The following is a 27,289-nucleotide window of genomic DNA, read 5'->3' on the forward strand; positions in this document are numbered from 1 at the left end:
GTTGCACAGCCTTTCCTCTATAGGGAGCCAGGTTCTGCTGTGGTGCAGTGGTTGCACAGCCTTTCCTCTACAGGGAGCCAGGTTCTGCTGTTGTGTAGTGGTTGCACAGCCTTTCCTCTACAGGGAGCCAGGTTCTGCTGTTGTGCAGTGGTTGCACAGCCTTTCCTCTACAGGGAGACAGGTTCTGCTGTTGTGCAGTGGTTGCACAGCCTTTCCTCTATAGGGAGCCAGGTTTTCCTGTGTCTACCCTTCTCAATGGCAAGGCTATGCTCAATGAGCCTGTACTTTGTCAAGGTTTTTCTAAGGTTTTGATCAGTAACCATGGCCATTAGTTAGTTAGCCACGGTGTACTGTTGATTTAGGGCCAGATAGCACTACATTTTGCTTTGTGCTTGTAGTAAGCAATGTAGTTTTGTTTTGATTGTGTTGTAATCTGTTTTATTCTGATTGATTGGATGTTCTGGTCCTGAGGCTTCAGTGTGCTAGTAGAACAGGTTTGTGAACTCAGCCCAGGACCAGCTGGATGAGGGGACTATTTTCTTTGCTCAGCTCTTGGCATTGCAGGGCTTGGTAATGATATGAGAGGGGGTCACTGTATTGTAGCTATTTCCAAAACTGAATGGCTCTTTTTTGAGTTCTTATTATTAGTGGATATTGGCCTAATTCTGCCCTGCATGCATTGTTTATCGTTTTCCTCTGGACATGTAGGAGAATCTTACAGAACTCTGCATACAGGGTTTCAATGGGGTGTTTATTCCATTTGGTGAAATCTTGTTTGCAAGTGGACCCCACACCTCGCTGGCATGAAGTGCAATTGGTTCAATGACACATTCAATTTGTTTTAGACAGATTTTAATAGGTATTTAAATTTGAATTCGTTTTTTAATGGTGTAGAATGCCCTGTGTGCTTTCTCTCTCAGTTCATTCACTGCATCATTAAGGTGTCCAGTTGAGTTAATTTTTTAAACCTAAGTAATTTTAGTCTGTGCACTACTCTATATATTTTGTACCAATTGAGAAGTTTGGTCTAATTCCCTGAGATCTGGATCTTCTCTGGAAAATCATTATTTTAGTATTTTGGGGGTTTACTGCCATGGCCCAGGTCTGGCTGTACTGCTCTTGCAGGTCCAGGCTCTGCTGTAGGCCATGTGCCTTGGGTGACAACAGGCATAGGTCATCAGAAAAGAGTAGGCATTTAACCTCTGAATTGTGGAGACTAACACCAGGGGCTGAGGATTTTTCTAGAATAGTGGCCAATTCATTGATGTAAATATTGAAGATTGCAGGGCTCAGATTGCAACCCTGGTGAAGGCCCCACCCCTGGTTAAAGAATTATGTTATTGTATTGCCAATTTTAATGCTGCACGTATTGCCAGTGTACATTGATTTAATTATGTCAAATGTTTTACCCCCTACACCACTTTCAATAACTGTGTAGAACAGTCCTGTATGCCAAATATAATCAAATGCTCTTTGGAAGTTGATAAAGCAAGCATATATTTTGGAATTATTTTGGTGGACATGTTTATCTATCAGGGTGTGTATGGTGTAAATATGATCAGTCGATGTTTTGGTATGAATCCAATTTGGCTTTTACTCAAGACATTGTGCTTATTAAGGAAGTTTAGAACTCCTACATATATAAGACTACAGAAAACCTTCCCCAGGTTACTGTTCACACAAATGCCTCTGTAATTGTTAGGGTCCAATTTGTCTCCGTTCTTAAAGATTGGGGTTATGAGTCCTTGATTCCAGATGTCAGGGAAATAACCTACACTCAGGATCAAATTAAACAGTTTTAATATAGCCAATTGAAGTTTTGCACTAGTGAGTTTAAACATCTCATTTAGGATGCCATCAGGTCCGTATGCCTGGTCAGTAATTGGGGAGTCCAATGGGTTTTGATTGTCCTTTATAGCTTTTTCTAATCCATTCAACTTCTCATGAATGTGGCATGCTCTGCGTTTGTGTCAATTTGAACGGTGTTGTAAAGTGTTTTAAAATGTGTTGTCCATATATCACCATTTTGTATCGCTAATTCCTATTGTTTCAATTTTTTGGGGGGTTTTTCCAATTTTGCCAGAAGTTGTTAGTGTTTATGGACTCCTCAATCAGCGTCAGCTGCTTGCTGTTGTACTGATTATAGAGTTTTAAAGTCTCACAGTAACGAAGGCATAATTCACCACTACTTGCGTCTGTGTGCTTTTGGTTGGATAGTGTTCACATTTTTTTCAGAATCATTTTGTGATCTGCATCAAACCAGGTGTCATCTGTGGTCTTTTTAAAAATATTTTTTTATCAATTTCATTTGTGCTTCTTTTGCCTGAATATAGTTGATGTTTTTTACTGCTATCCAGAAGGATCTAAGAGTGTTTGGATATTTTGGGTACAGGTTGCTTTCTGGTATTCTTCTGTGCTGTTTTGGACCCATCTGTATGAATTTCTGATGTTGTATAGCTTACTGGGCTGTGAATGTGTCGTTGTTTCCATGTCTGTTCTTTTGTGGAGCAAGGTAATTTGGCTGTGATCAGACAGAGCTGTCAGTGGCTTGACAGTGAATGAGCTGAGAGAGAAAAGGTCCATGTCTGTAATCATATAGTCTACCGTGCTGTGGCAAAGAGGTGAGGAATAGGTGAATGTCCCCAAAGAGTCCCCCTGTAACCTATCATTGACAAAGTACAGACCCAGGCTTCTACAGAGCTGCAACAGATCCCTTCCATTTTTGTTGACGGTGCTGTCACTATTGTTTCTATGGGGAGATTAAGGCTCTAAGAAAAAGTTGGCCTGTAATAAAGCTGTCCCCTCGTGTGGTCGTTAGTTCAGGTAGTGTTCCTGTGCGCGCATTTGTGTCCCCACAGATGAGGACATTTCCCTGGGCCTGGAAATGGCGCATCTCTTCCTCAAGGGGGGGGGGGGGGTATATATTGCGCAGAGGAACACATATTTTTCTGTCAGTACAAGTTATTTTCAGATTTAGCCAAATGTGATATTTACCAATTTTGAGGGGATCAATAGATTTTCTAGTTCGGATTTGTACCAAATGATCAGTCCTCCAGAGTGTCTGCCTCTATTGACAGAGCTGTGTTTCTGTGATGGCAAAATTACCTCTCTGTAGCCTGTGGGACAGGCAGTGACAGTGTCTGCCTTACACCATGTCTCCTGCAGAATGATGACTTCAACATCTTTAACATTTTTGTTGAACTTGATGAGTTGATGAGTTTAGGCCCTGAATGTTCCACATGCTAACTGACAGGGATTCCATGTTGCAAAAATTATTTATTTTTATTTCACCTTTATTTAACCAGGTAGGCTAGTAGAGAACACGTTCTCATTTACAACTACGACCTTGCCAAGATAAAGTATAGCAGTGTGAACAGACAACAACACAGAGTTACACATGGAGTAAACAATAAACAAGTCAATAACACAGTAGAAAAAAGAGAGTCTATATACATTGTGTGCAAAAGGTATGAGGAGGTAGGCGAATAATTACAATTTAGCGGAGTGATAAATGATGAGTGATAAATGATCAGATGGTCATGTGCAGGTAGAGATACTGGTGTGCAAAAGAGCAGAAAAGTAAATAAATAAAAACAGTATGGGGATGAGGTGGGTAAATTGGGTGGGCTATTTACCGATTGACTATGTACAGAGATAAGGCGGAGCTTTACCTAGCATGGACTTGTAGATGACCTGGAGCCAGTGGGTCTGGCAACGAATATGTAGCGAGGGCCAGCCGACTAGAGCTTACAGGTCACAGTGGTGGGTGGTATAAGGTGCTTTAGTAACAAAACGGATGGCACTGTGATAAACTGCATCCAGTTTGCTGAGTATTGGAAGCTATTTTGTATTTTGCTAGTCGGGCGTGCGGGTGCAGGCAGTGAACGGTTGAAAAGCATGCATTTGGTTTTACTAGTGTTTAAGAGCAGTTGGAGGCCACAGAAGGAGTGTTGTATGGCATTGAAGCTCGTTTGGAGGTTAGATAGCACAGTGTCCAAGGAAGGGCCAGAAGTATACAGAATGGTATCGTCTGCGTAGAGGTGGATCAGGGAATCGCCCACAGCAAGAGCAACATCATTGATATATACAGAGAAAAGAGTCGGCCCGAGAATTGAACCCTGTGGCACCCCCATAGAGACTGCCAGAGGACCTGACAACATGCCCTCCGATTTGACACACTGAACTCTGTCTGCAAAGTAGTTGGTGAACCAGGCAAGGCAGTCATTAGAAAAAACGAGGCTACTGAGTCTGCCGATAAGAATATGGTGATTGACAGAGTCGAAAGCCTTGGCAAGGTCGATGAAGACGGCTGCATAGAGTACTGTCTTTTATCGATGGCGGTTATGATATCGTTTAGTACCTTGAGCGTGGCTGAGGTGCACCCGTTAAGTTGTGTGTGAGATGAACTGGATAACAGCTAACATTTTTTCTGTTATATATATATATATACAGTGCCTTGCGAAAGTATTCGGCCCCCTTGAACTTTGCGACCTTTTGCCACATTTCAGGCTTCAAACATAAAGATATAAAACTGCATTTTTTTGTGAAGAATCAACAACAAGTGAGACACAATCATGAAGTGGAACGACATTTATTGGATATTTCAAACTTTTTAACAAATGAAAAACTGAAAAATTGGGCGTGCAAAATTATTCAGCCCCTTTACTTTCAGTGCAGCAAACTCTCTCCAGAAGATCAGTGAGGATCTCTGAATGATCCAATGTTGACCTAAATGACTAATGATGATAAATACAATCCACCTGTGTGTACTCAAGTCTCCGTATAAATGCACCTGCACTGTGATAGTCTCAGAGGTCCGTTAAAAGCGCAGAGAGCATCATGAAGAACAAGGAACACACCAGGCAGGTCCGAGATACTGTTGTGAAGAAGTTTAAAGCCGGATTTGGATACAAAAAGATTTCCCAAGCTTTAAACATCCCAAGGAGCACTGTGCAAGCGATAATATTGAAATGGAAGGAGTATCAGACCACTGCAAATCTACCAAGACCTGGCCGTCCCTCTAAACTTTCAGCTCATACAAGGAGAAGACTGATCAGAGATGCAGCCAAGAGGCCCATGATCACTCTGGATGAACTGCAGAGATCTACAGCTGAGGTGGGGGACTGTCCATAGGACAACAATCAGTCGTATATTGCACAAATCTGGCCTTTATGGAAGAGTGGCAAGAAGAAAGCCATTTCTTAAAGATATCCATAAAAAGTGCTGTTTAAAGTTTGCCACAAGCCACCTGGGAGACACACCAAACATGTGGAAGAAGGTGCTCTGGTCAGATGAAACCAAAATTGAACTTTTTGGCAACAATGCAAAACGTTATGTTTGGCCTAAAAGCAACACAGCTCATCAACCTGAACACACCATCCCCACTGTCAAACATGGTGGTGGCAGCATCATGGTTTGGGCCTGCTTTTCTTCAGCAGGGACAGGGAAGCTGGTTAAAATTTATGGGAAGATGGATGGAGCCAAATACAGGACCATTCTGGAAGAAAACCTGATGGAGTCTGCAAAAGACCTGAGACTGGGACGGAGATTTGTCTTCCAACAAGACAATGATCCAAAACATAATGCAAAATCTACAATGGAATGGTTCAAAAATAAACATAGCCAGGTGCTAGAATGGCCAAGTCAAAGTCCAGACCTGAATCCAATCGAGAATCTGTGGAAAGAACTGAAAACTGCTGTTCACAAATGCTCTCCATCCAACCTCACTGAGCTCGAGCTGTTTTGCAAGGAGGAATGGGAAAAAATGTCAGTCTCTCGATGTGCAAAACTGATAGAGACATACCCCAAGCGACTTACAGCTGTAATCGCAGCAAAAGGTGGCGCTAGAAAGTATTAACTTAAGGGGGCTGAATAATTTTGCACACCCAATTTTTCAGTTTTTGATTTGTTAAAAAGGTTTGAAATATTCAATAAATGTTGTTCCACTTCATGATTGTGTCCCACTTGTTGTTGATTCTTCACAAAAAAATACAGTTTTATATCTTTATGTTTGAAGCCTGAAATGTGGCAAAAGGTCGCAAAGTTCAAGGGGGCCGAATACTTTCGCAAGGCACAAGTATTTGATACACTGCCGATTTTGCAGGTTTTCCTACTTACAAAGCACGTAGAGGTCTCTAATTTTTTATCATAGGTACACTTAAACTGTGAGAGATGGAATCTAAAACAAAAATCAAGAAAATCACATTGTATGATTTTTAAGTAATTAATTAGCATTTTATTGCTTGACAAGTATTTGATACATCAGAAAAGCAGAACTTAATATCCGTATGTACTGTATATGGGAGTGTATCAACATTTGATTTGTTTTGGGTCTGTGTAATCTGAGGGAAATATGTGTCTGTAATATGGTTATACATTTGTCAGGAGGTTAGGAAGTGCAGTTCAGTTTCCACCTAATTGTCTGTGCAGTCTCTCTCTCTCTCCCTCTCTTTCTCTCTTTCCTTCTCTCTCTTTCCTTCTCTCTCTTTCCTTATCTCTCTCTTTCCCCCCCAGCCTCTCTCTCTCTTTCTTTCTCTCTCTCTCTCTCTCTCTCTCTCTCTCTCTCCCTCTCTCTCTCTCTTTCCTTCTCTCTCTTTCCTTCTCTCTCTCTTTTCCCCCCAGCCTCTCTCTCTCTCTTTCTCTCTCTCTCTTTCTCTCTTTCCTTCTCTCTCTTTCCTTCTCTCTATTTCATTCTCTCTCTTACCTTCTCTCTCTCTCTTCCCCCAGCCTCTCTCTCTCTCTTTCTCTCTTTCCTTCTCTCTCTTTCCTTCTCTCTCTTACCTTCTCTCTCTCTCTTCCCCCCAGCCTCTCTCTCTCTCTTTCCTTCTCTCTCTCTTTTCCCCCCAGCCCCTCTCTCTCTTCCCCCCCAGCCTCTCTCTCTCTCTTTTTCTCTTTCCTTCTCTCTCTTTCCTTCTCTCTCTTACCTTCTCTCTCTCTCTTCCCCCAGCCTCTCTCTCTCTCTTTCTCTCTTTCCTTCTCTCTCTTTCCTTCTCTCTCTTACCTTCTCTCTCTCTCTCTTCCCCCCAGCCTCTCTCTCTCTCTTTCCTTCTCTCTCTCTTTTCCCCCCAGCCCCTCTCTCTCTTCCCCCCAGCCTCTCTCTCTCTCTCTCTCTTTCCTTCTCTCTCTTTCCTTCTCTCTCTCTTTTCCCCCCAGCCCCTCTCTCTCTTCCCCCCAGCCTCTCTCTCTCTCTTTCTCTCTTTCCTTCTCTCTCTTACCTTCTCTCTCTCTCTTCCCCCCAGCCTCTCTCTCTCTCTTTCTCGCTTTCCTTCTCTCTCTTTCCTTCTCTCTCTTACCTTCTCTCTCTCTCTTCCCCCCAGCCTCTCTCTCTCTTTCCTTCTCTCTCTCTTTTCCCCCCAGCCCCTCTCTCTCTTCCCCCCAGCCTCTCTCTCTCTCTTTCTCTCTTTCCTTCTCTCTCTTTCCTTCTCTCTCTTTCCTTCTCTCTCTTTCCTTCTCTCTCTCTTTTCCCCCCAGCCCCTCTCTCTCTTCCCCCCAGCCTCTCTCTCTCTCTTTCTCTCTTTCCTTCTCTCTCTTACCTTCTCTCTCTCTCTTCCCCCCAGCATATCTCTCTCTTTCCTTCTCTCTCTCTTTCTCTCTTTCCTTCTCTCTCTTTCCTTCTCTATCTTACCTTCTCTCTCTCTCTTCCCCCCAGCCTATCTCTCTCTCTTTCTCTCTTTCCTTCTCTCTCTTTCCTTCTCTCTCTTACCTTCTCTCTCTCTCTTCCCCCAGCCTCTCTCTCTCTTTCTTTCTCTCTCTCTTTTTCTCTCTTTCCTTCTCTCTCTTTCCTTCTCTCTCTTTCCTTCTCTCTCTTGCCTTCTCTCTCTCTCTTCCCCCAGCCCCTCCCTCTCTCTTTCTCTCTTTCCTTCTCTCTCTTACCTTCTCTCTCTCTCTTCCCCCAGCCCCTCCCTCTCTCTTTCTCTCTTTCCTTCTCTCTCTTTCCTTCTCTCTCTTACCTTCTCTCTCTCTCTTCCCCCCAGCCTCTCTCTCTCTCTTTCTCTCTTTCCTTCTCTCTCTTACCTTCTCTCTCTCTCTTCCCCCAGCCTCTCTCTCTCTTTCTCTCTTTCCTTCTCTCTCTTTCCTTCTCACTCTTTCCTTCTCTCTCTCTTTTCCCCCCAGCCCCTCCCTCTCTCTTTCTTTCTCTCTCTCTCTGCCTGCTCCAGCCTGGCATTTCACCCTCCATCTGAGGACTGCAATATAAAACGTGCTGCCTTGATGTTCATTGTAACACCTAGGCTAATAGTAGCATCATATTGCTAATATATCTAAACATAGTGTTCAAATACAACAGTATACCCACGCTAGGTTTTTCCTTCTCCTCAATAAATACCAGTATATACTGTGTGTGTGTGTATGAGTGTGTGTGTGTGTGTGTGTGTGTGTGTGTGTGTGTGTGTGTGTGTGTGTGTGTGTGTGTGTGTGTGTGTGTGTGTGTATGAGTGTGTGTGTGTGTGTGTGTATGAGTGTGTGTGTGTGTGTGTATGAGCGTGTGTATGTGTGTATGAGTGTGTGTGTGTATGAGTGTGTGTGTGTTAGTATAGGGGAGGTAGAGCAGGACTATACTGTACATTGCTATGTGAATCACAGAGGTAGCAGTTGTGTTGCAGTAAAACAGCTCCTTACACACACCCGTTTATAGACACGTGTAACACACACACACACTTGTGCTCACACACCATATTAGTGATGTCTGCCTAGTAGTTCCCTTGGTCTTTTTCAGTTGCTTCATTTTGTCCATAAGCAATGCAGCTAATTAAATAACATCATACCATTTAGTAAAGGCTTACTTACAAAGTGTGGTGACATGGATATGTTTAATCCTGCAGTCTCCTGGGTGGAGATAACAGCGTAGAAAAGGACAACTGAAGTCTCACATAGATGGCATTAATGATGCACAAACACACACACATTCACACTTGTGCATAGGCTTCAAACAAGATTCATTACTATTGCTTAGCTATCAGAAGATGGCACATATGAGGCTTTGAACGGCATTCCTTCCTTCTCTGGCTTTGAGCAGCTTCTGGCATCAGCATTCCTTCCTTCTCTGGCTTTGAACAGCCTCTGGCATCAGCATTCCTTCCTTCTCTGGCTTTGAACAGCCTCTGGCATCAGCATTCCTTCCTTCTCTGGCTTTGAGCAGCCTCTGGCATCAGCATTCCTTCCTTCTCTGGCTTTGAACAGCCTCTGGCATCAGCATTCCTTCCTTCTCTGGCTTTGAGCAGCCTCTGGCATCAGCATTCCTTCCTTCTCTGGCTTTGAACAGCCTCTGGCATCAGCATTCCTTCCTTCTCTGGCTTTGAGCAGCCTCTGGCATCAGCATTCCTTCCTTCTCTGGCTTTGAGCAGCCTCTGGCATCAGCATTCCTTCCTTCTCTGGCTTTGAACAGCCTCTGGCATCAGCATTCCTTCCTTCTCTGGCTTTGAGCAGCCTCTGGCATCAGCATTCCTTCCTTCTCTGGCTTTGAGCAGCCTCTGGCATCAGCATTCCTTCCTTCTCTGGCTTTGAGCAGCCTCTGGCATCAGCATTCCTTCCTTCTCTGGCTTTGAACAGCCTCTGGCATCAGCATTCCTTCCTTCTCTGGCTTTGAGCAGCCTCTGGCATCAGCATTCCTTCCTTCTCTGGCTTTGAGCAGCCTCTGGCATCAGCATTCCTTCCTTCTCTGGCTTTGAGCAGCCTCTGGCATCAGCATTCCTTCCTTCTCTGGCTTTGAACAGCCTCTGGCATATGGGTGTAACCTGGACATGCTGGTTACTGGATGTGTTGTGTATACCTTCTAAACACTGTTACAGTAACACATACATTTTGATTTGTTTAACACTTTTTTGGGTTACCACATGATTCCATATACTTTATTTTATAGTTTTGATGTAAAAATATAGAAAAACCCTGGAATGAGTAAGTGTATCCAAACTTTTGACTGGTACTGTACATAAACTTTATTTATCTCTCTCTCTCTCAATTTCAATAGATTTTTTTTGTGGGGAATGGGACATATATGTTTACATCACCAAAGCAATTGAAATAGATAATAAACTAAAGTGAAATAAACAATCAAATGAACAGTGTGACGACCCTCCCACTCTGTCTGCTGTATTCTCTCTCTGTTATTTCCTTATTAGGATGCTGGTGGGCGGAGTTGGGAGGGTCGTCAGCTTTATGGGAAACACCTGGGCCCGGTGTCTCCCAGGATAAATACACCACTTCCCCATTCATGGAGGAGACTCTCTCCATGCAGACACCTTTGTAAATTGTGTTGTGGTTCTTGGTGGCATGTTTGTTTGTTTGTTTGTTTGTTTGCTTTGGCACCTTTCAACACCCTGCATTATCACATTCACGCATGTAAAACACTCACTTACACTACTGATTACTGATTACACACACCATTGTATATTTTCCTTAGTTGCTTTAGTTAATAAATATATATTTTGTTACTCCTTATCTCCACGTTGTCTCCCTTTGTTACGGGCGTTGAGCCGGTTCGTGACAAGTGGGGGCTCATCCGGGATCTTTGAACTATTGGTTTGGGAGACCGTGGAGGTACGTGTTTGGTTTGCATATTGAGTTTGATAGGCCCAGTATTGGTTGTCTTTGTTGTTTGGTTTGTGTGCTGCGTTGGAGAGAGAATGGTTAGTTTCCAGGCCCTGCCTAGCCTGAAATTTTGTTCTACTTTCTGTTGGGAAGTCAGTCTGAGGTGGTGAGTAAATCGGCTGTGTACCTCGGTAGGAGATTTGTGTAGGGTAGTGCAACTTGCTACCCGGAGCTATAGCCTTTTTCCCCTGATAGGTTTAGCGACGTGTTTCATTTTTTGGAATATGTTGGGCATGGTTAATGTTTGTTATTTTTGTGTGGTGTCTGTGGACTGAGCAGTTGTCTCGGGGGCACATCCGTGGCTTGGTGGAATTTGCCAGCATGCTGGGGAGTTTTTCCTTGCCAGCGGGCTACAGTGCGTAAATTCCCACCGCAAATCTGCACGAAGACTAGGGTTGAGTTATTGTAGGTTTTGGGGAAGCTCCATATCTCATCTCTCTTCTGTGGTGCTCAGGGTGATTGTCAATTCTCTGGTTGTGGTCTGGTGTGCTCAGCAGAAGGGAAGAGCGAGAATTATTTTATTTTTTTGTGATTATGGCGTCTTATGTAGATAAGTTCATTTGCTCTCCATCAGAGGAATTGTTAGATTTAGGTACTAAAGAACAGCTGTTGAAGGTCGCGGAACACTACAAGGTTGATAAACCTTGATAAACGTCTAAAGAATTCTATTAGGTTGATATTGAAGGCCAATCTGATGGAGAGTGGTATTCTTGAAGTTACCACTGGGCCAGCCTCTGCTGAGGATTTGCCATCTCCCCATAACGTTAAATGGCCATTCCATCGGTTAGCCCTAGTAGCCTTCTTTTTGAACAGCAGAAAGAACTGCTTTTGTTACAGCTGGAGCATGATCGTGAGAAGAGAGAGCATGATCGGCAGCATGATCGTGAGAAGCTAGAGCATGATCGTGTAAAATATGAAAAGGAATTGGCATTTAAACAAGATATGGAGCGTGCTAAAATCAAGTTGCAACAAGAACGTATAGAGTTGGTTAGGGAAGGAAAGATCTCAGGGGAGAGTTTGTTTTGGGAAGGTGACCCAGATTTACCTAGGGGTAGTTCTGCTTTTGGTCGTGCCCCAGAGACATTTGATATTGTTGGGAACTTACGGTTATTGCCTCAGTTTAATGAAAAGGACCCCGAGACATTATTTTCGTTGTTTGAGCGGGTTGCTGACGCTAGGAGTTGGCCTGATTCTGACCGCACTTTAATGTTGCAGTGTGTGCTGACTGGTAAAGCACAGGAAGCATATTCAGCTCTTAGTGCACTAGACTGTACCAGTTATGATAAAGTTAAAACAGCTGTGTTACAGATTTATGAACTGGTCCCTGAGGCTTACCGCCAACGATTTAGAACTTTAAAAAGGGATGATAAGCAGACTCATGTTGAGTTTGCGCGACAGTTATCTTTACAGTTTAATCGCTGGTGTTCCGCATCTGCAGTTGTGACTTTCCAAGGGCTGTGTGATCTGATTATGTTAGAGCAATTTAAGGACACAATTCCTGATCGTATTGCCACGTATATTAACGAACAGAAAGTAAAGAATGTTGCTGAAGCTGCGGTTTTGGCGGACGAGTATGTGTTGACTCACAAAAGTGCCTTTGTAGAGCCCCGTATTCGGAAAGAGTGGGGGCGTTCGGATAGATTTGGGCTTCGCTCACCGAGACACTTTGGTTCACGGGCAGAGTTCTATTCAACTAGGGTTGAGCCTGACTCCCATGGTAAAGCTGACTTTGGGCAGGAGTGTCACTACTGTCAAGGTTCAGGTCATTGGAAAAACGAATGTCCACTTCTCAGGTCAAAGGGTGCTTATGCTAAATCTAAGCCTACCGCGTTAGCTGCACCTGTTCCACATCAGTTCACTCATGACTCATTTTCTCAAGCCCAGGAGAATGTGAAAGTCCATATTGATCCAGACTATTTACCTTTCATTACGGAAGGTTTTGTGTCTATGTTAGGAAGTAAAGACCTAGTGCCAGTGAAGATCCTGAGAGACACAGGTGCCTCTGAATCATTTGTGTTGGAGTCTGTGTTACCCTTTTCTGCTGAGACTGATTCGGGGAATAGTGTTCTAATTAGGGGAATAGGTTTGAACACTCTGTCAGTTCCATTGCATAAACTGATGTTGGATTGTGGGCTGGTGAAGGGTGAAGTTGTTGTGGGGGTGCGTCCTTCGTTGCCTATTGAGGGTATCGACGTTATCCTTGGGAATAACTTGGCTGGTGAGCGTGTATGGCCAGTCGTGTTTCCATCTCTCGTGGTTTCCACTAAGCCGTCATTTGTTGGGATTCCTGATGAGAATGTACAGAGTTTCCCAGAGGTGTTCTCTGCGTGTGCAGTGACACGTTCTATGAGCCGTGGCGAACTGGTTACTGCGCCGACTAATGATAATAATACAAATTATGTCACTGTTTTCCCTGTTATACCGTTATCTGTAACCCGGTCAGATCTAATCAATGCGCAACGGGATGACCCCACATTGGAAGAGTTGCGTGATCAAATTGTGCCTGTAGAACAGTTGGGAGATGTCGCCCATGGCTATTTTCTCCAAGAGGATGTCCTGATGAGAAAGTGGTTGTCTCATGATAGTTGTTTTCTGGGGGAGGCAATTAGTCAGGTTGTTGTACCAGTTAAGCTTCGTGAGTTGGTGTTGGAAACTTCTCACAGCGATGTTGCTGGACATATGGGGGTGAGGAAAACCTACAATCGCATATTAAGACATTTCTTTTGGCCTAGATTAAAGAGGGATGTTTCTGATTTTATCAAAACTTGTCACACCTGTCAATTAACTGGTAAGCCTAATCAAGCTATTAAACCAGTACCATTGTTTCCTATTCCTGTACTCAGCCAACCTTTTGAGTATCTGATTATTGACTGTGTGGGCCCTCTGCCTCGTTCTAAAAAGGGTAGCAGTTACCTGTTCACTGTGATGTGTCAGACCACTAGGTTTCCTGCTGCCTATCCTCTCCGATCTATCACGACTAAATCGGTGTTAAAAGCTTTGACTCAGTTTCTCTCATTGTTTGGAATCCCTAAGGTCATTCAGAGTGATCAAGGATCTAATTTGACCTCTAATCTGTTTAGTCAGGTTCTTCAACAGCTCCATATTAAACACAATTTGTCTAGCGCCTATCACGCGCAAAGTCAAGGAGCACTGGAACGTTTCCATCAAACACTTAAGTCTTTGTTGAGAGCTTATTGTACTGAGATGGATAAGGATTGGGAGGAGGGGTTGCCTTGGTTACTGTTAGCCGCTAGGGAAGTTTCACAGGAGAGCACAGGTTTCAGTCCAAATGACCTTGTGTTTGGACATAGGGTGCGTGGACTTTTATCTGTTCTCCAGGATGACTGGAAGTCTCCCGAGCCTCCTCAGTCCCTATTATCATATGTGTGTGATTTCCGGCGACGACTGTACGCCGCTGGTGAAATGGCTAAAGAGAAGTTATCATCTTCACAGGAGAGGATGAAGGGCATATTTGATCGCCGAACTGAGCCTCGTCACTTTATTCCAGGTGACCAGGTTCTTGCTCTGCTGCCAATTGTTGGTTCTCCTTTTCAAGCCAAGTTTCAAGGTCCATATACAGTGGTGCGCCAGTACACTGAGCAAAATTATCTAGTTGCCACTCCAGAACGGAGGAAAGCACACCAGCTGTGCCATGTAAATCTGTTAAAACCTTATTATGCACGTTCCTCTGAGACTGAACAGTGGGATTCTACAGAGGACGGTAAAACCTGTTCTTTTGGCTGATACCGTTGTTTCCTTGTGTTCTTGTCCTGCTAGTTCTGTGCATGAGGAGGAAGATGTTCCTGGTCCTGACGATTGTATATTGCAGGGTAGATTGAAAAATTCAGAAACACTGGATATTTTAGACAGTCTTCTCACTCACCTACCTGTTGATGGGCGGAAAGAGATGGTTGGTCTTATTCAGAGATTTCCAGGTTTGTTTTCTGATACACCTACACGTACAAACTTAATAGAACATGATATTGACATTGGAGGTGCTGACCCCATTCGTCAGCGGTTCTATAGAGTTTCTTCAGAGAAACTACGTTGTCTGGATGCTGAGGTCAAGTACATGCTGGAGAGTAAGATAGCAGAGCCTTCTTTCTCCAGTTGGGCTTCTCCCTGTATCTTGGTCAGTAAACCGGATGGAACAAACCGTTTTTGTACGGACTACCGTAAGGTAAACGGTGTCACAAAGCCAGATTCATTTCCTCTTCCTCGGATGGAGGACTGTGTTGATCAAGTCGGTGCAGCTAAGTTTGTGAGCAAATTTGACCTGTTAAAAGGCTATTGGCAGGTGCCACTGACGAGTAGGGCACGTGAAATCTCTGCCTTTATTACACCCTTTGGTCTGTTCCCTCCTGGTCGTGTGTTCTTCTTTCCTCTTAAATATTGCTTCCTATGCACAAAGGTTGCTGAGGTCTGGGGAGGAGGTTGGTTGGTGCAGGTGGAGGTGTGAACACATAACCCCTCGTCAATTTGTGGCGCAGAAGCTGTGTCAATTTGGAACTTAGGCTGGTATTTTGTTCCGGGGTCCTTGTTGGTCCCCGGTTTTATGGGGGGGGATGTGACGACCCTCCCACTCTGTCTGCTGTATTCTCTCTCTGTTATTTCCTTATTAGGATGCTGGTGGGCGGAGTTGGGAGGGTCGTCAGCTTTATGGGAAACACCTGTGCCCGGTGTCTCCCAGGATAAATACACCACTTCCCCATTCATGGAGGAGACTCTCTCCATGCAGACACCTTTGTAAATTGTGTTGTGGTTCTTGGTGGCATGTTTTGTTTGTTTGCTTTGGCACCTTTCAACACCCTGCATTATCACATTCACGCATGTAAAACACTCACTTACACTACTGATTACTGATTACACACACCATTGTATATTTTCCTTAGTTGCTTTAGTTAATAAATATATATTTTGTTACTCCTTATCTCCACGTTGTCTCCCTTTGTTACGGGCGTTGAGCCGGTTCGTGACAACAGTAAACATTACAATCAAAAAAGTTCCAAAGGAATAGAGACATTTCAAGTAATTTCAGGTCATATTATGTCTATATACAGTGTTGTAACGATGTACAAATAGTTAAAGTACAAAAGGGAAAATAAATAAGTATTTACAATGATGTTTGTTCTTCTCTGGTTGCCCTTTTCTTGCGGCAACAGGTCACAAATCTTGCTGCTGTGATGGCACACTGTGGTATTTCACCAAGTAGATATCAAAATGTATCAACATTTGTGGATCTGTGTAATCTGAGGGAAGTATGTGTCTCATATGTTCACACATTTGTCAGGAGATTCGGAAGTGCAGCTCAGTTTCCACCTCATTTTGTGGACAGTGTGCGCATTGACAGACCTGGTTCTCAAGAGAAGATGGGCTAAGACAGCCTTTCTCAATAGCAAGGCTATGCACACTTAGTCTGTACATTGTCTAAGCTTGCCTTAGTTTTGGTTTAGTCGCGGTGGTCATGTATTCTGTATACTCTCTGTTTAGGGCCAAATAGCATTCTAGTTTGCTCTATTTTTTTGTTAATTATATGTGTCAAGTAATTCACCTTTTGTTTAATCATGATTTGGTTGGGTCTAATTGTTTTGCAGTACTGGCGCTCTGTGGTGTCTGTTTGTGTTTGTGAACAGAGCCCCAGGTCCAGCTTGTTTAGGGGTCTCGTCTCCTGGTTCATCTCTCTGTAGGTGATGGCTTTGTTTTGGAAGGTTGGGGAATCGATTCCTTTTAGGTGGTTGTAGAATTTATTGGCTCTTTTCTGGATTTTGATTATTTGATTATTTACAATGACAGCCTTATTTACAATGACAGCCTACCAAAAAGAAAAAGGCCTTCTGTGATTTTAAAAATTTAAATAAAATACAAATATAGGACCAAACACACATGACAAGAGAGACAACACAGCACCACATACAGTAAAGAGAGACTTAAGACAACAACACAGCATGGTAGGATCACATGACAACATAGCATGGTAGGAACACAAGACAACACAGCATGGTAGGAACACATGACAACATAGCATGATAGGAACACAAGACAAGACAGCATGGTAGGAACAGATGAAAACACAGTATGGTACGAACACCGCATGACAACACAGCATGGTAGGAACACAACTTAACAACAACACAGCATGGTAGGATCACATGACAACATAGCATGGTAGGAACACAACCTAACAACAACACATCATGGTAGGATCACATGACAACACAGCATGTTAGGAACACTTGACAACACAGTATGGTAGGACCACATGACAACACAGCATGGTAGGAACAGATGAAAACACAGTATGGTAGGAACACATGACAACAGAACATGTTAGGAACACATGACATCACAGCATGGTAGGAACACAACTTAACAACAACACAGCATGGTAGGAAAACACCATGAGAACAACACAGCATGATATCAACACATGACAACACAGCATAGTAGCAACACAACATGACAGCAACATGGTAGCAAACAACATGGCAGGATGTGTTCCTGCCATGACAGCAACATGACAGCAACATGGTAGCAGCACAAAACATGGTAGAAACATTATTGGGCAAAGACAAAAAGAGGAGCGACCCAGGGATGTGTGTGCTTTGGGGACCTTTAACAGAATGTGACTGGCAGAACGGGTGTGGCATGTTGAGGATGAGGGCTGCAGTAGGTATCTCAGATAGAATAATTAGTGAGTATCGTCCTAATTCTGCTCTGCATGCATTATTTGGTGTTTTACATTGTACACAGAGGATATTTTTGCATAATTCTGCATGCAGAGTCTCAATTTGGTCTTTGTCCCATTTTGTTAATTATTGCTTGGTTAGTGGACCCCAGACCTCACAACAATATAGGGCAGTGGGTTCTATGACTGATTCAATAACTTTTAGCAAGATCCTAATTGGTATGTCAAATTGTATGTTCCTTTAGATGGCATAGAAGGCCAATCTTGCCTTGTCTCTCAGATCGTTCACAGCTTTGTGAACGATCTTGCATACAGGCCATTCTGGCCTGTATGCATAGCATTTTTTTTGTCTTGCTCAGATTATTTCTGACTTGTGTCATGGGGTCACTGTATTTTAGATGTGTGTCATGCACAAAGTAGATGTCCCAACTGACTTAGCAAAACTATAGTTTGTTAACAAGAAATGAGTTTTAATGACTTCAACCTAAGTGTATGTAAACTTCTGACTTCAACTGTATATATATATATTCACTCCCTTTTATATATGTTCCCAGAGGCATGCCTTTAATGTTTCCATGTTGTTCCCTCTGTCTATTCTAATATGTGATCCTCTGTGTATGAAGATCACATCTGGTGCAATTGCATGGCCTTTATAGGGGGGGGGGGTGACCAATCGGTTGGCGAGGCAGAGATGCCCCAGTTACTTAATTTGATTACACCCAAATTAGCAAAGTGGATAGAGAGGGAAAAAGAGAGGAGAGAGAGAGAAGAGGGAAGAGAGAAGGAAAGGTTTTGCTTTTGTTGTTTGCGAGGCAATGCAGGCACTAGAGAATGTATGGGAAGGACTTAAAGTGCTTTCTACCGACGTTGGTGTGACGCTGTTCCTATCCCTGGATAATGGGCAAATTAACGAGACCGTCAGACCTGACCTAGGTCAACAGAAGTGCTCTGTGCTATTGCCTTCTTTACAACAGAGGCTGATAGGTCATAGGGCAGCAAAAGTTCATTGTTGTTGTGCATTTGACATGGTCCATTGTCAAAGATACACTTACACTGGAAATGTATTAATTCTGCATTTGTAACAACATTCCATTGTCCTGCCAAGAAATGCTGGATATCTTCTCAACTTCAGCTTGCTCCACAAGTTCATGCTCCTTGGTTCAATAGTGAGGTGACGACAACATATATTTTTTTGACCAGGAAGAATATCCATACACAGAAGTCAGCTACTGTGGGAGTTCAAGTGGTTATTGACGACACAGGTAGATATCCGTGTTCAAGTCCTTCTACAGTCAACATGAAATGTATTATACCTTTTATAACCTATGTCAGTGTTAGTGTCACCTGTCGTAGCAACCTGATATTGTTTGTTTCTTCAGAACATGGACTTCATTTTTATTTTCTTATATTTCACCTTTATATAACCAGGTAGGCTAGTTGAGAACAATTTCTCATTTGCAACTGTGACCTGGCCAAGATAAAGCAAAGCAGTTCGACACATACAACAACACAGAGTTACACATGGAATAAACAAACATACAATCAATAATACAGTAGAACAATCTATATACAGCATGTGCAAATGAGGTAGGATAAGAGAGGTAAGGCAATAAATAGGCCATGGTGGCAAAGTAATTACAATATAGCAATTAAACACTGGAATGGTAGGATGTGCAGACGATGAGTGTGCAAGTAGAGATACTAGGGTGCAAAGGAGCAAGATAAATAAATACAGTATGGGGATGAGGTAGATTGGATGGGCTATTTACAGATGAGCTATGTACAGGTGCAGTGATCTGTGAGATGCTCTGACAGCTGGTGTTTAAAGCTAGTGAGGGAGGTAAGAGTCTCCAGCTTCAGAGATTTATGCAGTTCGTTCCAGTCATTGGCAGCAGAGAACTGGAAGGAGAGGGAACCAAAGGAAGAATTGGCTTTGGGGGTGACCAGTGAGATATACCTGCTGGAGCGCGTGCTACGGGTGGGTGCTGCTATGGCGACCAGTGAGCTGAGATAAGGCGGGGCTTTAAGAGATTTGTAGATGACCTGGAGCCAGGTGGGTTTGGCGACGAGTATGAAGCGAGGGCCAGCCAACGAGAGCATACAGGTCGCAGTGGTGGGTAGTATATGGGGCTTTGGTGACAAAACGGATGGCACTGTGATAGACTGCATACAGTTTGTTGAGTAGAGTGTTGTAGACTATTTTGTAAATGACATCGCCGAAGTCGAGGATCAGTAGGGTGGTCAGTTTTATGAGGGTATGTTTGGCAGCATGAGTGAAGGATGCTTTGTGGCGAAATAGGAAACACCTAGGTATTTGTAGATGTCCACATATTCAAAGTCAGAACCGTCCAGAGTAGTGATGCTGGACGGGTGGGCAGATGTAGGCAGCGAATGGTTGAAGAGCATGCATTTAGTTTTACTTACATTTAAGAGCAGTTGGAGGACACAACTATTGTTACGATCTGATATCATCAGCTATTGTTGTTGTTTATTGCAAGGTTAAACAATCAAAACAAACACAACCACCAGGTTGTATTTTATGTATATTTAACCCTTTTCCCTCATCTCAAATGGCCCCTTATTCCCTACATAGTGCACTACCCTATGGGCCCTGGTCATTGCTTGACTTGGACTGAAATATGTGACGTTACTGTTTATATTTAGGTGCAGGAGCTCCACAATACTTTTGAGCTGATATTCTATAAGAGGAACAGGAGCTCAAGCAGTAGATCTTTTGAGGTGCCGGTACTCAGCTTTGGTGAGCTCCTGCCCAAGTCAAGCACTGGCCCTGGTCAAAAGTAGTGCACTATATAAGGAAAATGGTACCATTTTGGACACAGTAACAAATTGAGATTCCTGTGGTGAAGATGGAGAGTCTGGGTGATAAACTGTAAAGGTTTATGTTGACTCTGTCGTACACATGCTAATTTGTCCAGACTTACAGTATATCACAAAAGTGAGTACACCCCTCACATTTTTGAAAATATTTGAGTATATATTTTCATGTGACAACACTGAAGAAATGACACTTTGCTACAATGTAAAGTAGTGAGTGTACAGCTTGTATAACAGTGTAAATGTGCTGTCCCCTCAAAATAACTCAACACACAGCCATGTCTAAACCGCTGGCAACAAAAGTGAGTTCACCCCTAAGTGAAAATGTCCAAATTGGGCCCAATTAGCCATTTTCCCTCCCCGGTGTCATGTGACTCGTTAGTGTTACAAGGTCTCAGGTGTGAATGGGGAGCAGGTGTGTTAAATTTGGTGTCATCGCTCTCACACTCCCTCATACTGACTGGTCACTGGAAGTTCAACATGGCACCTCATGGCAAAGAACTCTCTGAGGATCTGAAAAAAATAATTGTTGCTCTGCATAAAGATGGCCTGGGCTATAAGAAGATTGCCAAGACCCTGAAACTGAGCTGCAGCACAGTGGCCAAGACCATACAGCGGTTTAACTGGACAGGTTCCACTCAGAACAGGCCTCGCCATGGTCGACCAAAGAAGTTGAGTACACGTGCTCAGCGTCATATTCAGAGGTTGTCTTTGGGAAATAGACGTATGAGTGCTGCCAGCATTGCTGCAGAGGTTGAAGGGGAAGGGGGTCCGCCTGTCAATGCTCAGACCATATGCCGTACACTGCATCAAATTGGTCTGCATGGCTGTCGTCCCAGAAAGAAGCCTCTTCTAAAGATGAAGCCCGCAAACAGTTTGCTGAAGACAAGCAGACTAAGGACATGTATTACTGGAACCATGTCCTGTGGTCTGATGAGACCAAGATAAACTTATTTGATTCAGTTGGTGTCAAGCGTGTGTGGCGGCAACCAGCTGAGGAGTACAAAGACAAGTGTGTCTTGCCTAAAGTCAAGCATGGTGGTGGGAATGTCATGGTCTGGGGCTGCATGAGTGCTGCCGGCACTGGCGAGCTACAGTTCATTGAGGGAACCATGAATGCCAACATGTACTGTGACATACTGAAGCAGAGCATGATCCCCTCCCTTTGGACACTGGGCCGCAGGGCAGTATTCCAACATGATGATGACCCCAAACACACCTCCAAGACGACCAATGCCTTGCTAAAGAAGCTGAGGGTAAAGGTGATGGACTGGCCAAGCATGTCTCCAGACCTAAACCCTATTGAGCATCTGTGGGGCATCCTCAAACAGAAGGTGGAGGAGTGCAAGGTCTCTAACATCCACCAGCTCTGTGATGTCGTCATGGAGGAGTGGAAGAGGACTCCAGTGGCAACCTGTGAAGCTCTGGTGAACTCCATGCCCAAGAGGGTTAAGGCAGTTCCGGAAAATTATGGTGGCCACACAAAATATTGACACTTTGGGCCAAATTTGGACATTTTCACATAGGGGTGAACCCACTTTTGTTGCCAGCGGTTTAGACATTAATGGCTGTGTGTTGAGTTATTTTGAAGGGACAGCAAATTTACACTGTTATACAAGCTGTACACTCACTACTTTACATTGTAGCAAAGTGTCATTTCTTCAGTGTTGTCACATGAAAAGATATACTCAAATATTTACAAAAATGTGAGGGGTGTACTCACTTTTGTGATATACTGTAAATAAGAGTGTGTGTGTGTTCCACAGTGTTTTTAACAAGAGCCCTATAGACCCTGGTCAAAAGTAGTGAACTGTATAGTGTGCCAATTAGGACTGAGAATATATAAAATTTTATTTTTCTACCGTTTCTGGTTCACACTGGGCCAATGCTCTTTTAATTAATAATTTATACTTTTTCACCTTCTGAAAATAACTATTTTAGAGGACAGTTATTATAAGATCAAACCATCATACCAAGTATTTTATGATACATCTTCTTACTGCTCCCCCCATGTCTTTGATCATGAGGTGCTTCATGCACAGGTGTAGGATCTTAATTTGAGCCTGTTTGCAACAGATTGAAAATAACCCTGCAGCATCAGAAAATCTGAATTATGATTTTGGATCATAGTTAATGTACATTTTTGTAGGGCTTGACATATCTGAGTGGAAATGGCAAACTTCAGAGGTCTTTTTAAACTGCAAATAAACTACAGGTTTAACATTTCCTGTGTTTCAGGAAAGTTATCCTGCAACAGGGTGATCAAATTAAGATCCTACATTAATTTTTTTATTTTTTATTTAACCAGGTAGGCCAGTTGAGAACAAGTTCTCATTTACAACTGCGACCTGGCCAAGATAAAGCAAAGCAGTACGACAAAAACAACAGCACAGAGTTACAGATAAACAAACATACAATCAATAACACAATAGAAAAATATATGTACAATGTGTGCAAATGTTATTTTGTAAATGACATCGCCGAAGTCAAGAATCGGTAGGATAGTGAGTTTTACGAGGGTATGTTTGGCAGCATAAGTGAAGGAGGCTTTGTTGTGAAATAGGAATACTATTCTAGATGTAATTTAATTTGGATTGGAGATGCTTATTGTGAGTCTGGAAGGAGAGTTTACAGTCTAACCAGACACCTAGGTATTTGTAGATGTCCACATATTCAAGTCATAACCGTCCAGAGTAGTGATGCTCGTCGGGCAGACGGGTGAGGGCAGCAATCAGTTGAAGAGCATGCATTTCGTTTTACTAGCATTTAAAAGCAGTTGGAGGCCACGGAAGTGGTGTTGTATGGCAGTGAAGCTCGTTTGGAGGTCTGTTAACACAGTGTCCAAAGAACGAGTTACTGCAGGGGGGGCTGAGCTGTTGGCTGGGGTAGGGGTAGCCAGATGGAAAGCATGCCAGCCATAGAAAAATGCTTATTGAAATGATCGATTATCATAGATTTATTGGTGGTGACAGTGTTTCCTAGCCTCAGTGCAGTGGGCAGCTGGAAGGAGGTTCTCTTATTCTCCATGGACTTCACAGTGCTTCACAGTGTCCCAAAACTTTTTGGAATTAGTGCTACAGGATGCATATTTCTGTTTGAAATTTGTATTTCCTAACTGACTGAGTATATTGCTTCCTTGCTTCCCAGAAAAGTTGCATATCGCGGGGGCTATTCGATGCTAATGCAGTACGCCACAGGGTATTCAAGTCTGGAGTGAACCAAGGGCTATATCTGTTCTTAGTTCTACATTTTTTGAACGGGACATGCTTATTTTAGATGGCAAGGAAAGCAGTTTTATATAGCAACCAGGCATCATCTACTGACGAAATGAGGTCAATATCCTTCCAGGATACCCGGGCCAGGTTGATTAGAAAGGCCTGCTTGCTGAAGTGTTTTAGGGAGCTTTTGACAGTGATGTGGGGTGGTAGTTTGACCGCGGACCCATCACGCACACAGGCAACAAGGCAGTGATTGCTGAGATCCTGGTTGAAGACAGCAGAGGTATATTTAGAGGGCAAGTTAGTCAGGATGATATCTAAGCGGGTGCCTATGGTTATAGATTTAGGGTTGTACCTGGTAGGTTCCTTCATAATTTGTGTGATTGAGGGCATCTAGCTTAGACTGTAGGACAGCCTCGGTGTTAAGCATATCCCAGTTTGGGTCATCTAACAGTACGAACTCTGAAGATAGATGTGGGGCAATCAATTTGCGTATGGTGTCCAGGGCACAGCTGCGGGGTAAAAGCGGTCTATAACATGTGGCAACGGTGAGAGACTTGTTTCTGGAAAGGTGGATTTTTAAAAGTAGAAGCTTGAATTGTTTGGGAACAGACCTGTCTAGTATGACAGAACTCGGTAGGCTATCTCTGCAGTAGATTGCAACTTCCCCTTTTGGCAGTTCTGTCTTGTCGGAAGATGTGTTAGTTAGGGGTGAACATTTCAGGATTTTTGGAGGCCTTCCTAATCCATGATTCAGTCACGGCTAGGACGTCAAGGTTGGCAGAGTGTGCTATAGCAGTGAATTAAACAAACATAGGGAGGAGGATTATAATGTTAACATGCATGAAACCAAGGCTTTTACTGTTACAGAAGTCAACAAATGAGAGCGCCTGGGGAATGGGAGTGGAGATAGGCACTGCAGGGCCTCGGTTAACTTCTGCATCACCAGAGGAATGTAGGAAGAGTAGGAGAAGGGTACGGCTAAAGGCAAAATGAACTGGTCGTCTAGTGCTTTCGGAACAGTGAGTACGAGGAGCATATTTCTGGGCGCGGAAGAATAGATTCAAGGCATAATGTACAGATAAGGATATGGTAGGATGTGAGTACAGTGGAGGTAAACCTAGGCATTGAGTGATGATTAGAGAGGTTTTGTAGAGAGGCACCAGTTAAGCCAGGTGAGGTCACCTTATGTATGGGGGGGTGGAACAAAATGGCTACCTAAGGCATATTGGGCAGGGCTGGGGGCTCTATAGTGAAATAAGACCATATTCACTAACCAAAACAGCAATAGACATGGCATATTGACAGTAGCGAGAGGCTTTATGACTTACACACACACACACACACACACACACACACACACACACACATAAAATATGCCACATACCCACACACCATATCTCTTTCCCCTGCCCATGCAATCTCATCCCCTCTAAATTATGAAGCATATTTAATATGCTAATGTCCCGGCTTCTTCAGAGCCTCATGCTTCATTAAGTCGGCAGCAGAAATAGACTTAGGCAATGAAATTGAACCCCATTAGGCCTCAAACACAAGGGGGGGTCTTTAGGGTCGCGCTGCATCACTGCAGCTCTGGGTCTGACTGTGTGTGTGTGTGTGTGTGTGGGGGGGGGGGGGGGGGGGGGGGGGGGGGGGGGGGGTGAGAGCAAGAGAGGGATATGGAGAGAGATAGACAACTAGCAAATAAAAGAGACAACAACAGGCCAATATTACCTGGATAGGTGTTAAAATAGATCCATGTTGCATAGGAGTTGCATAGGAGTTACATAGGAGTTACATAGGCACGTGTCAGATGATTTGATGTCCAGGCACTACAGGTGTGCATTACAGGTGTGCATTATATCTGATGTTTGTGTTTCTTGGTCTGTGTCTCGGTCTGTGTCTGTGTGTCTGCCAGTGTGTCTGTCTATGTGTGTGTATGCGTACGCATGCATGCGTGTGTTTGTTTCTCTGTTTTTGAGTGTGTGTGTGTGTGTGTGTGTGATTTCGGGAGCAGTAGTGTGTGTGTGTGATTTCGGGAGCAGTAGTGTGTGGGTGTGCATTAGCCCTGCCCCCTCATGTATCTCCTTGCTTTAATCCTCCTCCATTCCCCCAAGGACTTTCTGCTGTAGTCTTACATGCTGTTCTGGCTCTCAGCTCATCTTAGCTACATGTCAACAAGCTTCTTAACAACCCTCTGCCGAGGGAGTGGTTGGCCGAATGAATTAAAATAGAAGTCAGTAGGACTGTGTACGTCCCAGATGGTACCCTAATCCCCTACATAGTTCACTGCTTTTGACATAAGCCCTCACAGGTGACCATTTTACTGAAAACTCGGCCAGTTATAAAACACTACAACACTGAATGCTGTGAAAGGCTTGTGTGTGTGTGTCCTACAACACTGAATACTGTGAAAGATCTGTGTGTGTGTGTCCTATAACACTGACATGCTGTGAAAGGCATGTGTGTGTGTCATACAACACTGAATGCTGTGTAAGGTCTGTGTGTGTGTGTCCTACAACACTGAATGCTGTGAAAGGTCTGTGTGTGTGTGTCCTACAACACTGGTGTGCTGGGAAAGGGTTGTGTGTGTGTGTGTCCTACAACACTGATGTGCTGGGAAAGGCTTGTGTGTGTGTGTCCTACAACACTGATGTGCTGGGAAAGGCTTGTGTGTGTGTGTCCTACAACACTGATGTGCTGTGAAAGGCTTGTGTGTGTGTCCTACAACACTGATGTGCTGGGAAAGGCTTGTGTCTGTCCTACAACACTGACATGCTGTGAAAGGCTAGTGTGTGTGTGTCCTACAACACCGATGTGCTGTGAAAGGGTTGTGTGTGTGTGCGTGTCCTACAGCACTGATGTGCTGGGAAAGGGTTGTGTGTGTCCTACAACACTGATGAGCTGGGAAAGGGTTGTGTGTGTGTGTCCTACAACACTGACATGCTGTGAAAGGCTAGTGTGTGTGTCCTACAACACTGATGTGCTGGGAAAGGCTTGTGTGTGTGTCCTACAACACTGATGTGCTGGGAAAGGCTTGTGTGTGTGTGTCCTACAGCACTGATGTGCTGGGAAAGGCTTGTGTGTGTGTCCTACAGCACTGATGTGCTGGGAAAGGCTTGTGTGTGTGTGTCCTACAGCACTGATGTGCTGGGAAAGGCGTGTGTGTGTGTGTGTGTGTCCTACAACACTGATGTGCTGGAAAAGGCGTGTGTGTGTGTGTCCTACAACACTGATGTGCTGGGAAAGGGTTGTGTGTGTGTGTGTGTGTCCTACAACACTGATGTGCTGGGAAAGGCTTGTGTGTGTGTCCTACAACACTGATGTGCTGGGAAAGGCTTGTGTATGTCCTACAACACTGACATGCTGTGAAAGGCTAGTGTGTGTGTGTCCTACAACACTGATGTGCTGGGAAAGGCTTGTGTGTGTGTGTGTCCTACAGCACTGATGTGCTGGGAAAGGCTTGTGTGTGTGTGTCCTACAGCACTGATGTGCTGGGAAAGGCGTGTGTGTGTGTGTCCTACAACACTGATGTGCTGGGAAAGGCTTGTGTGTGTGTCCTACAACACTGATGTGCTGGGAAAGGCTTGTGTGTGTGTGTCCTACAACACTGATGTGCTGGAAAAGGCGTGTGTGTGTGTGTGTGTCCTACAACACTGATGTGCTGGAAAAGGCGTGTGTGTGTGTGTGTGTGTCCTACAACACTGATGTGCTGGAAAAGGCGTGTGTGTGTGTCCTACAACACTGATGTGCTGGGAAAGGCTTGTGTGTGTGTCCTACAACACTGATGTGCTGGGAAAGGCTTGTGTGTGTGTGTCCTACAACACTGATGTGCTGGAAAAGGCGTGTGTGTGTGTGTGTGTCCTACAACACTGATGTGCTGGAAAAGGCGTGTGTGTGTGTGTGTGTGTCCTACAACACTGATGTGCTGGGAAAGCCTTGTGTGTGTCTTACAACACTGATGTGC

The 27,289-nt window shown here is 43.9% G+C and overlaps 2 protein-coding genes across 13 annotated transcripts in view; both read left to right on the plus strand.

The window, feature by feature from the left end:
* Positions 1–27,289, plus strand: part of LOC109888042 (neurexin-1a) — a 790,431-nt gene that overhangs the window by 450,536 nt on the left and 312,606 nt on the right. The gene's annotated exons all lie outside the window — the stretch shown is intronic.
* On the plus strand, positions 10,944–15,209 carry LOC116376156 (uncharacterized). The gene is made up of 2 exons (XM_031835187.1): positions 10,944–14,305; positions 14,455–15,209. Exons 1-2 carry the CDS (start codon positions 11,353–11,355, stop codon positions 14,553–14,555), a joined length of 3,054 nt encoding a protein of 1,017 aa, XP_031691047.1. The 5' UTR covers positions 10,944–11,352; the 3' UTR covers positions 14,556–15,209.

The sequence above is a fragment of the Oncorhynchus kisutch genome, linkage group LG11, assembly GCF_002021735.2.
Source record: "Oncorhynchus kisutch isolate 150728-3 linkage group LG11, Okis_V2, whole genome shotgun sequence".
NCBI lineage: Eukaryota > Metazoa > Chordata > Actinopteri > Salmoniformes > Salmonidae > Oncorhynchus > Oncorhynchus kisutch.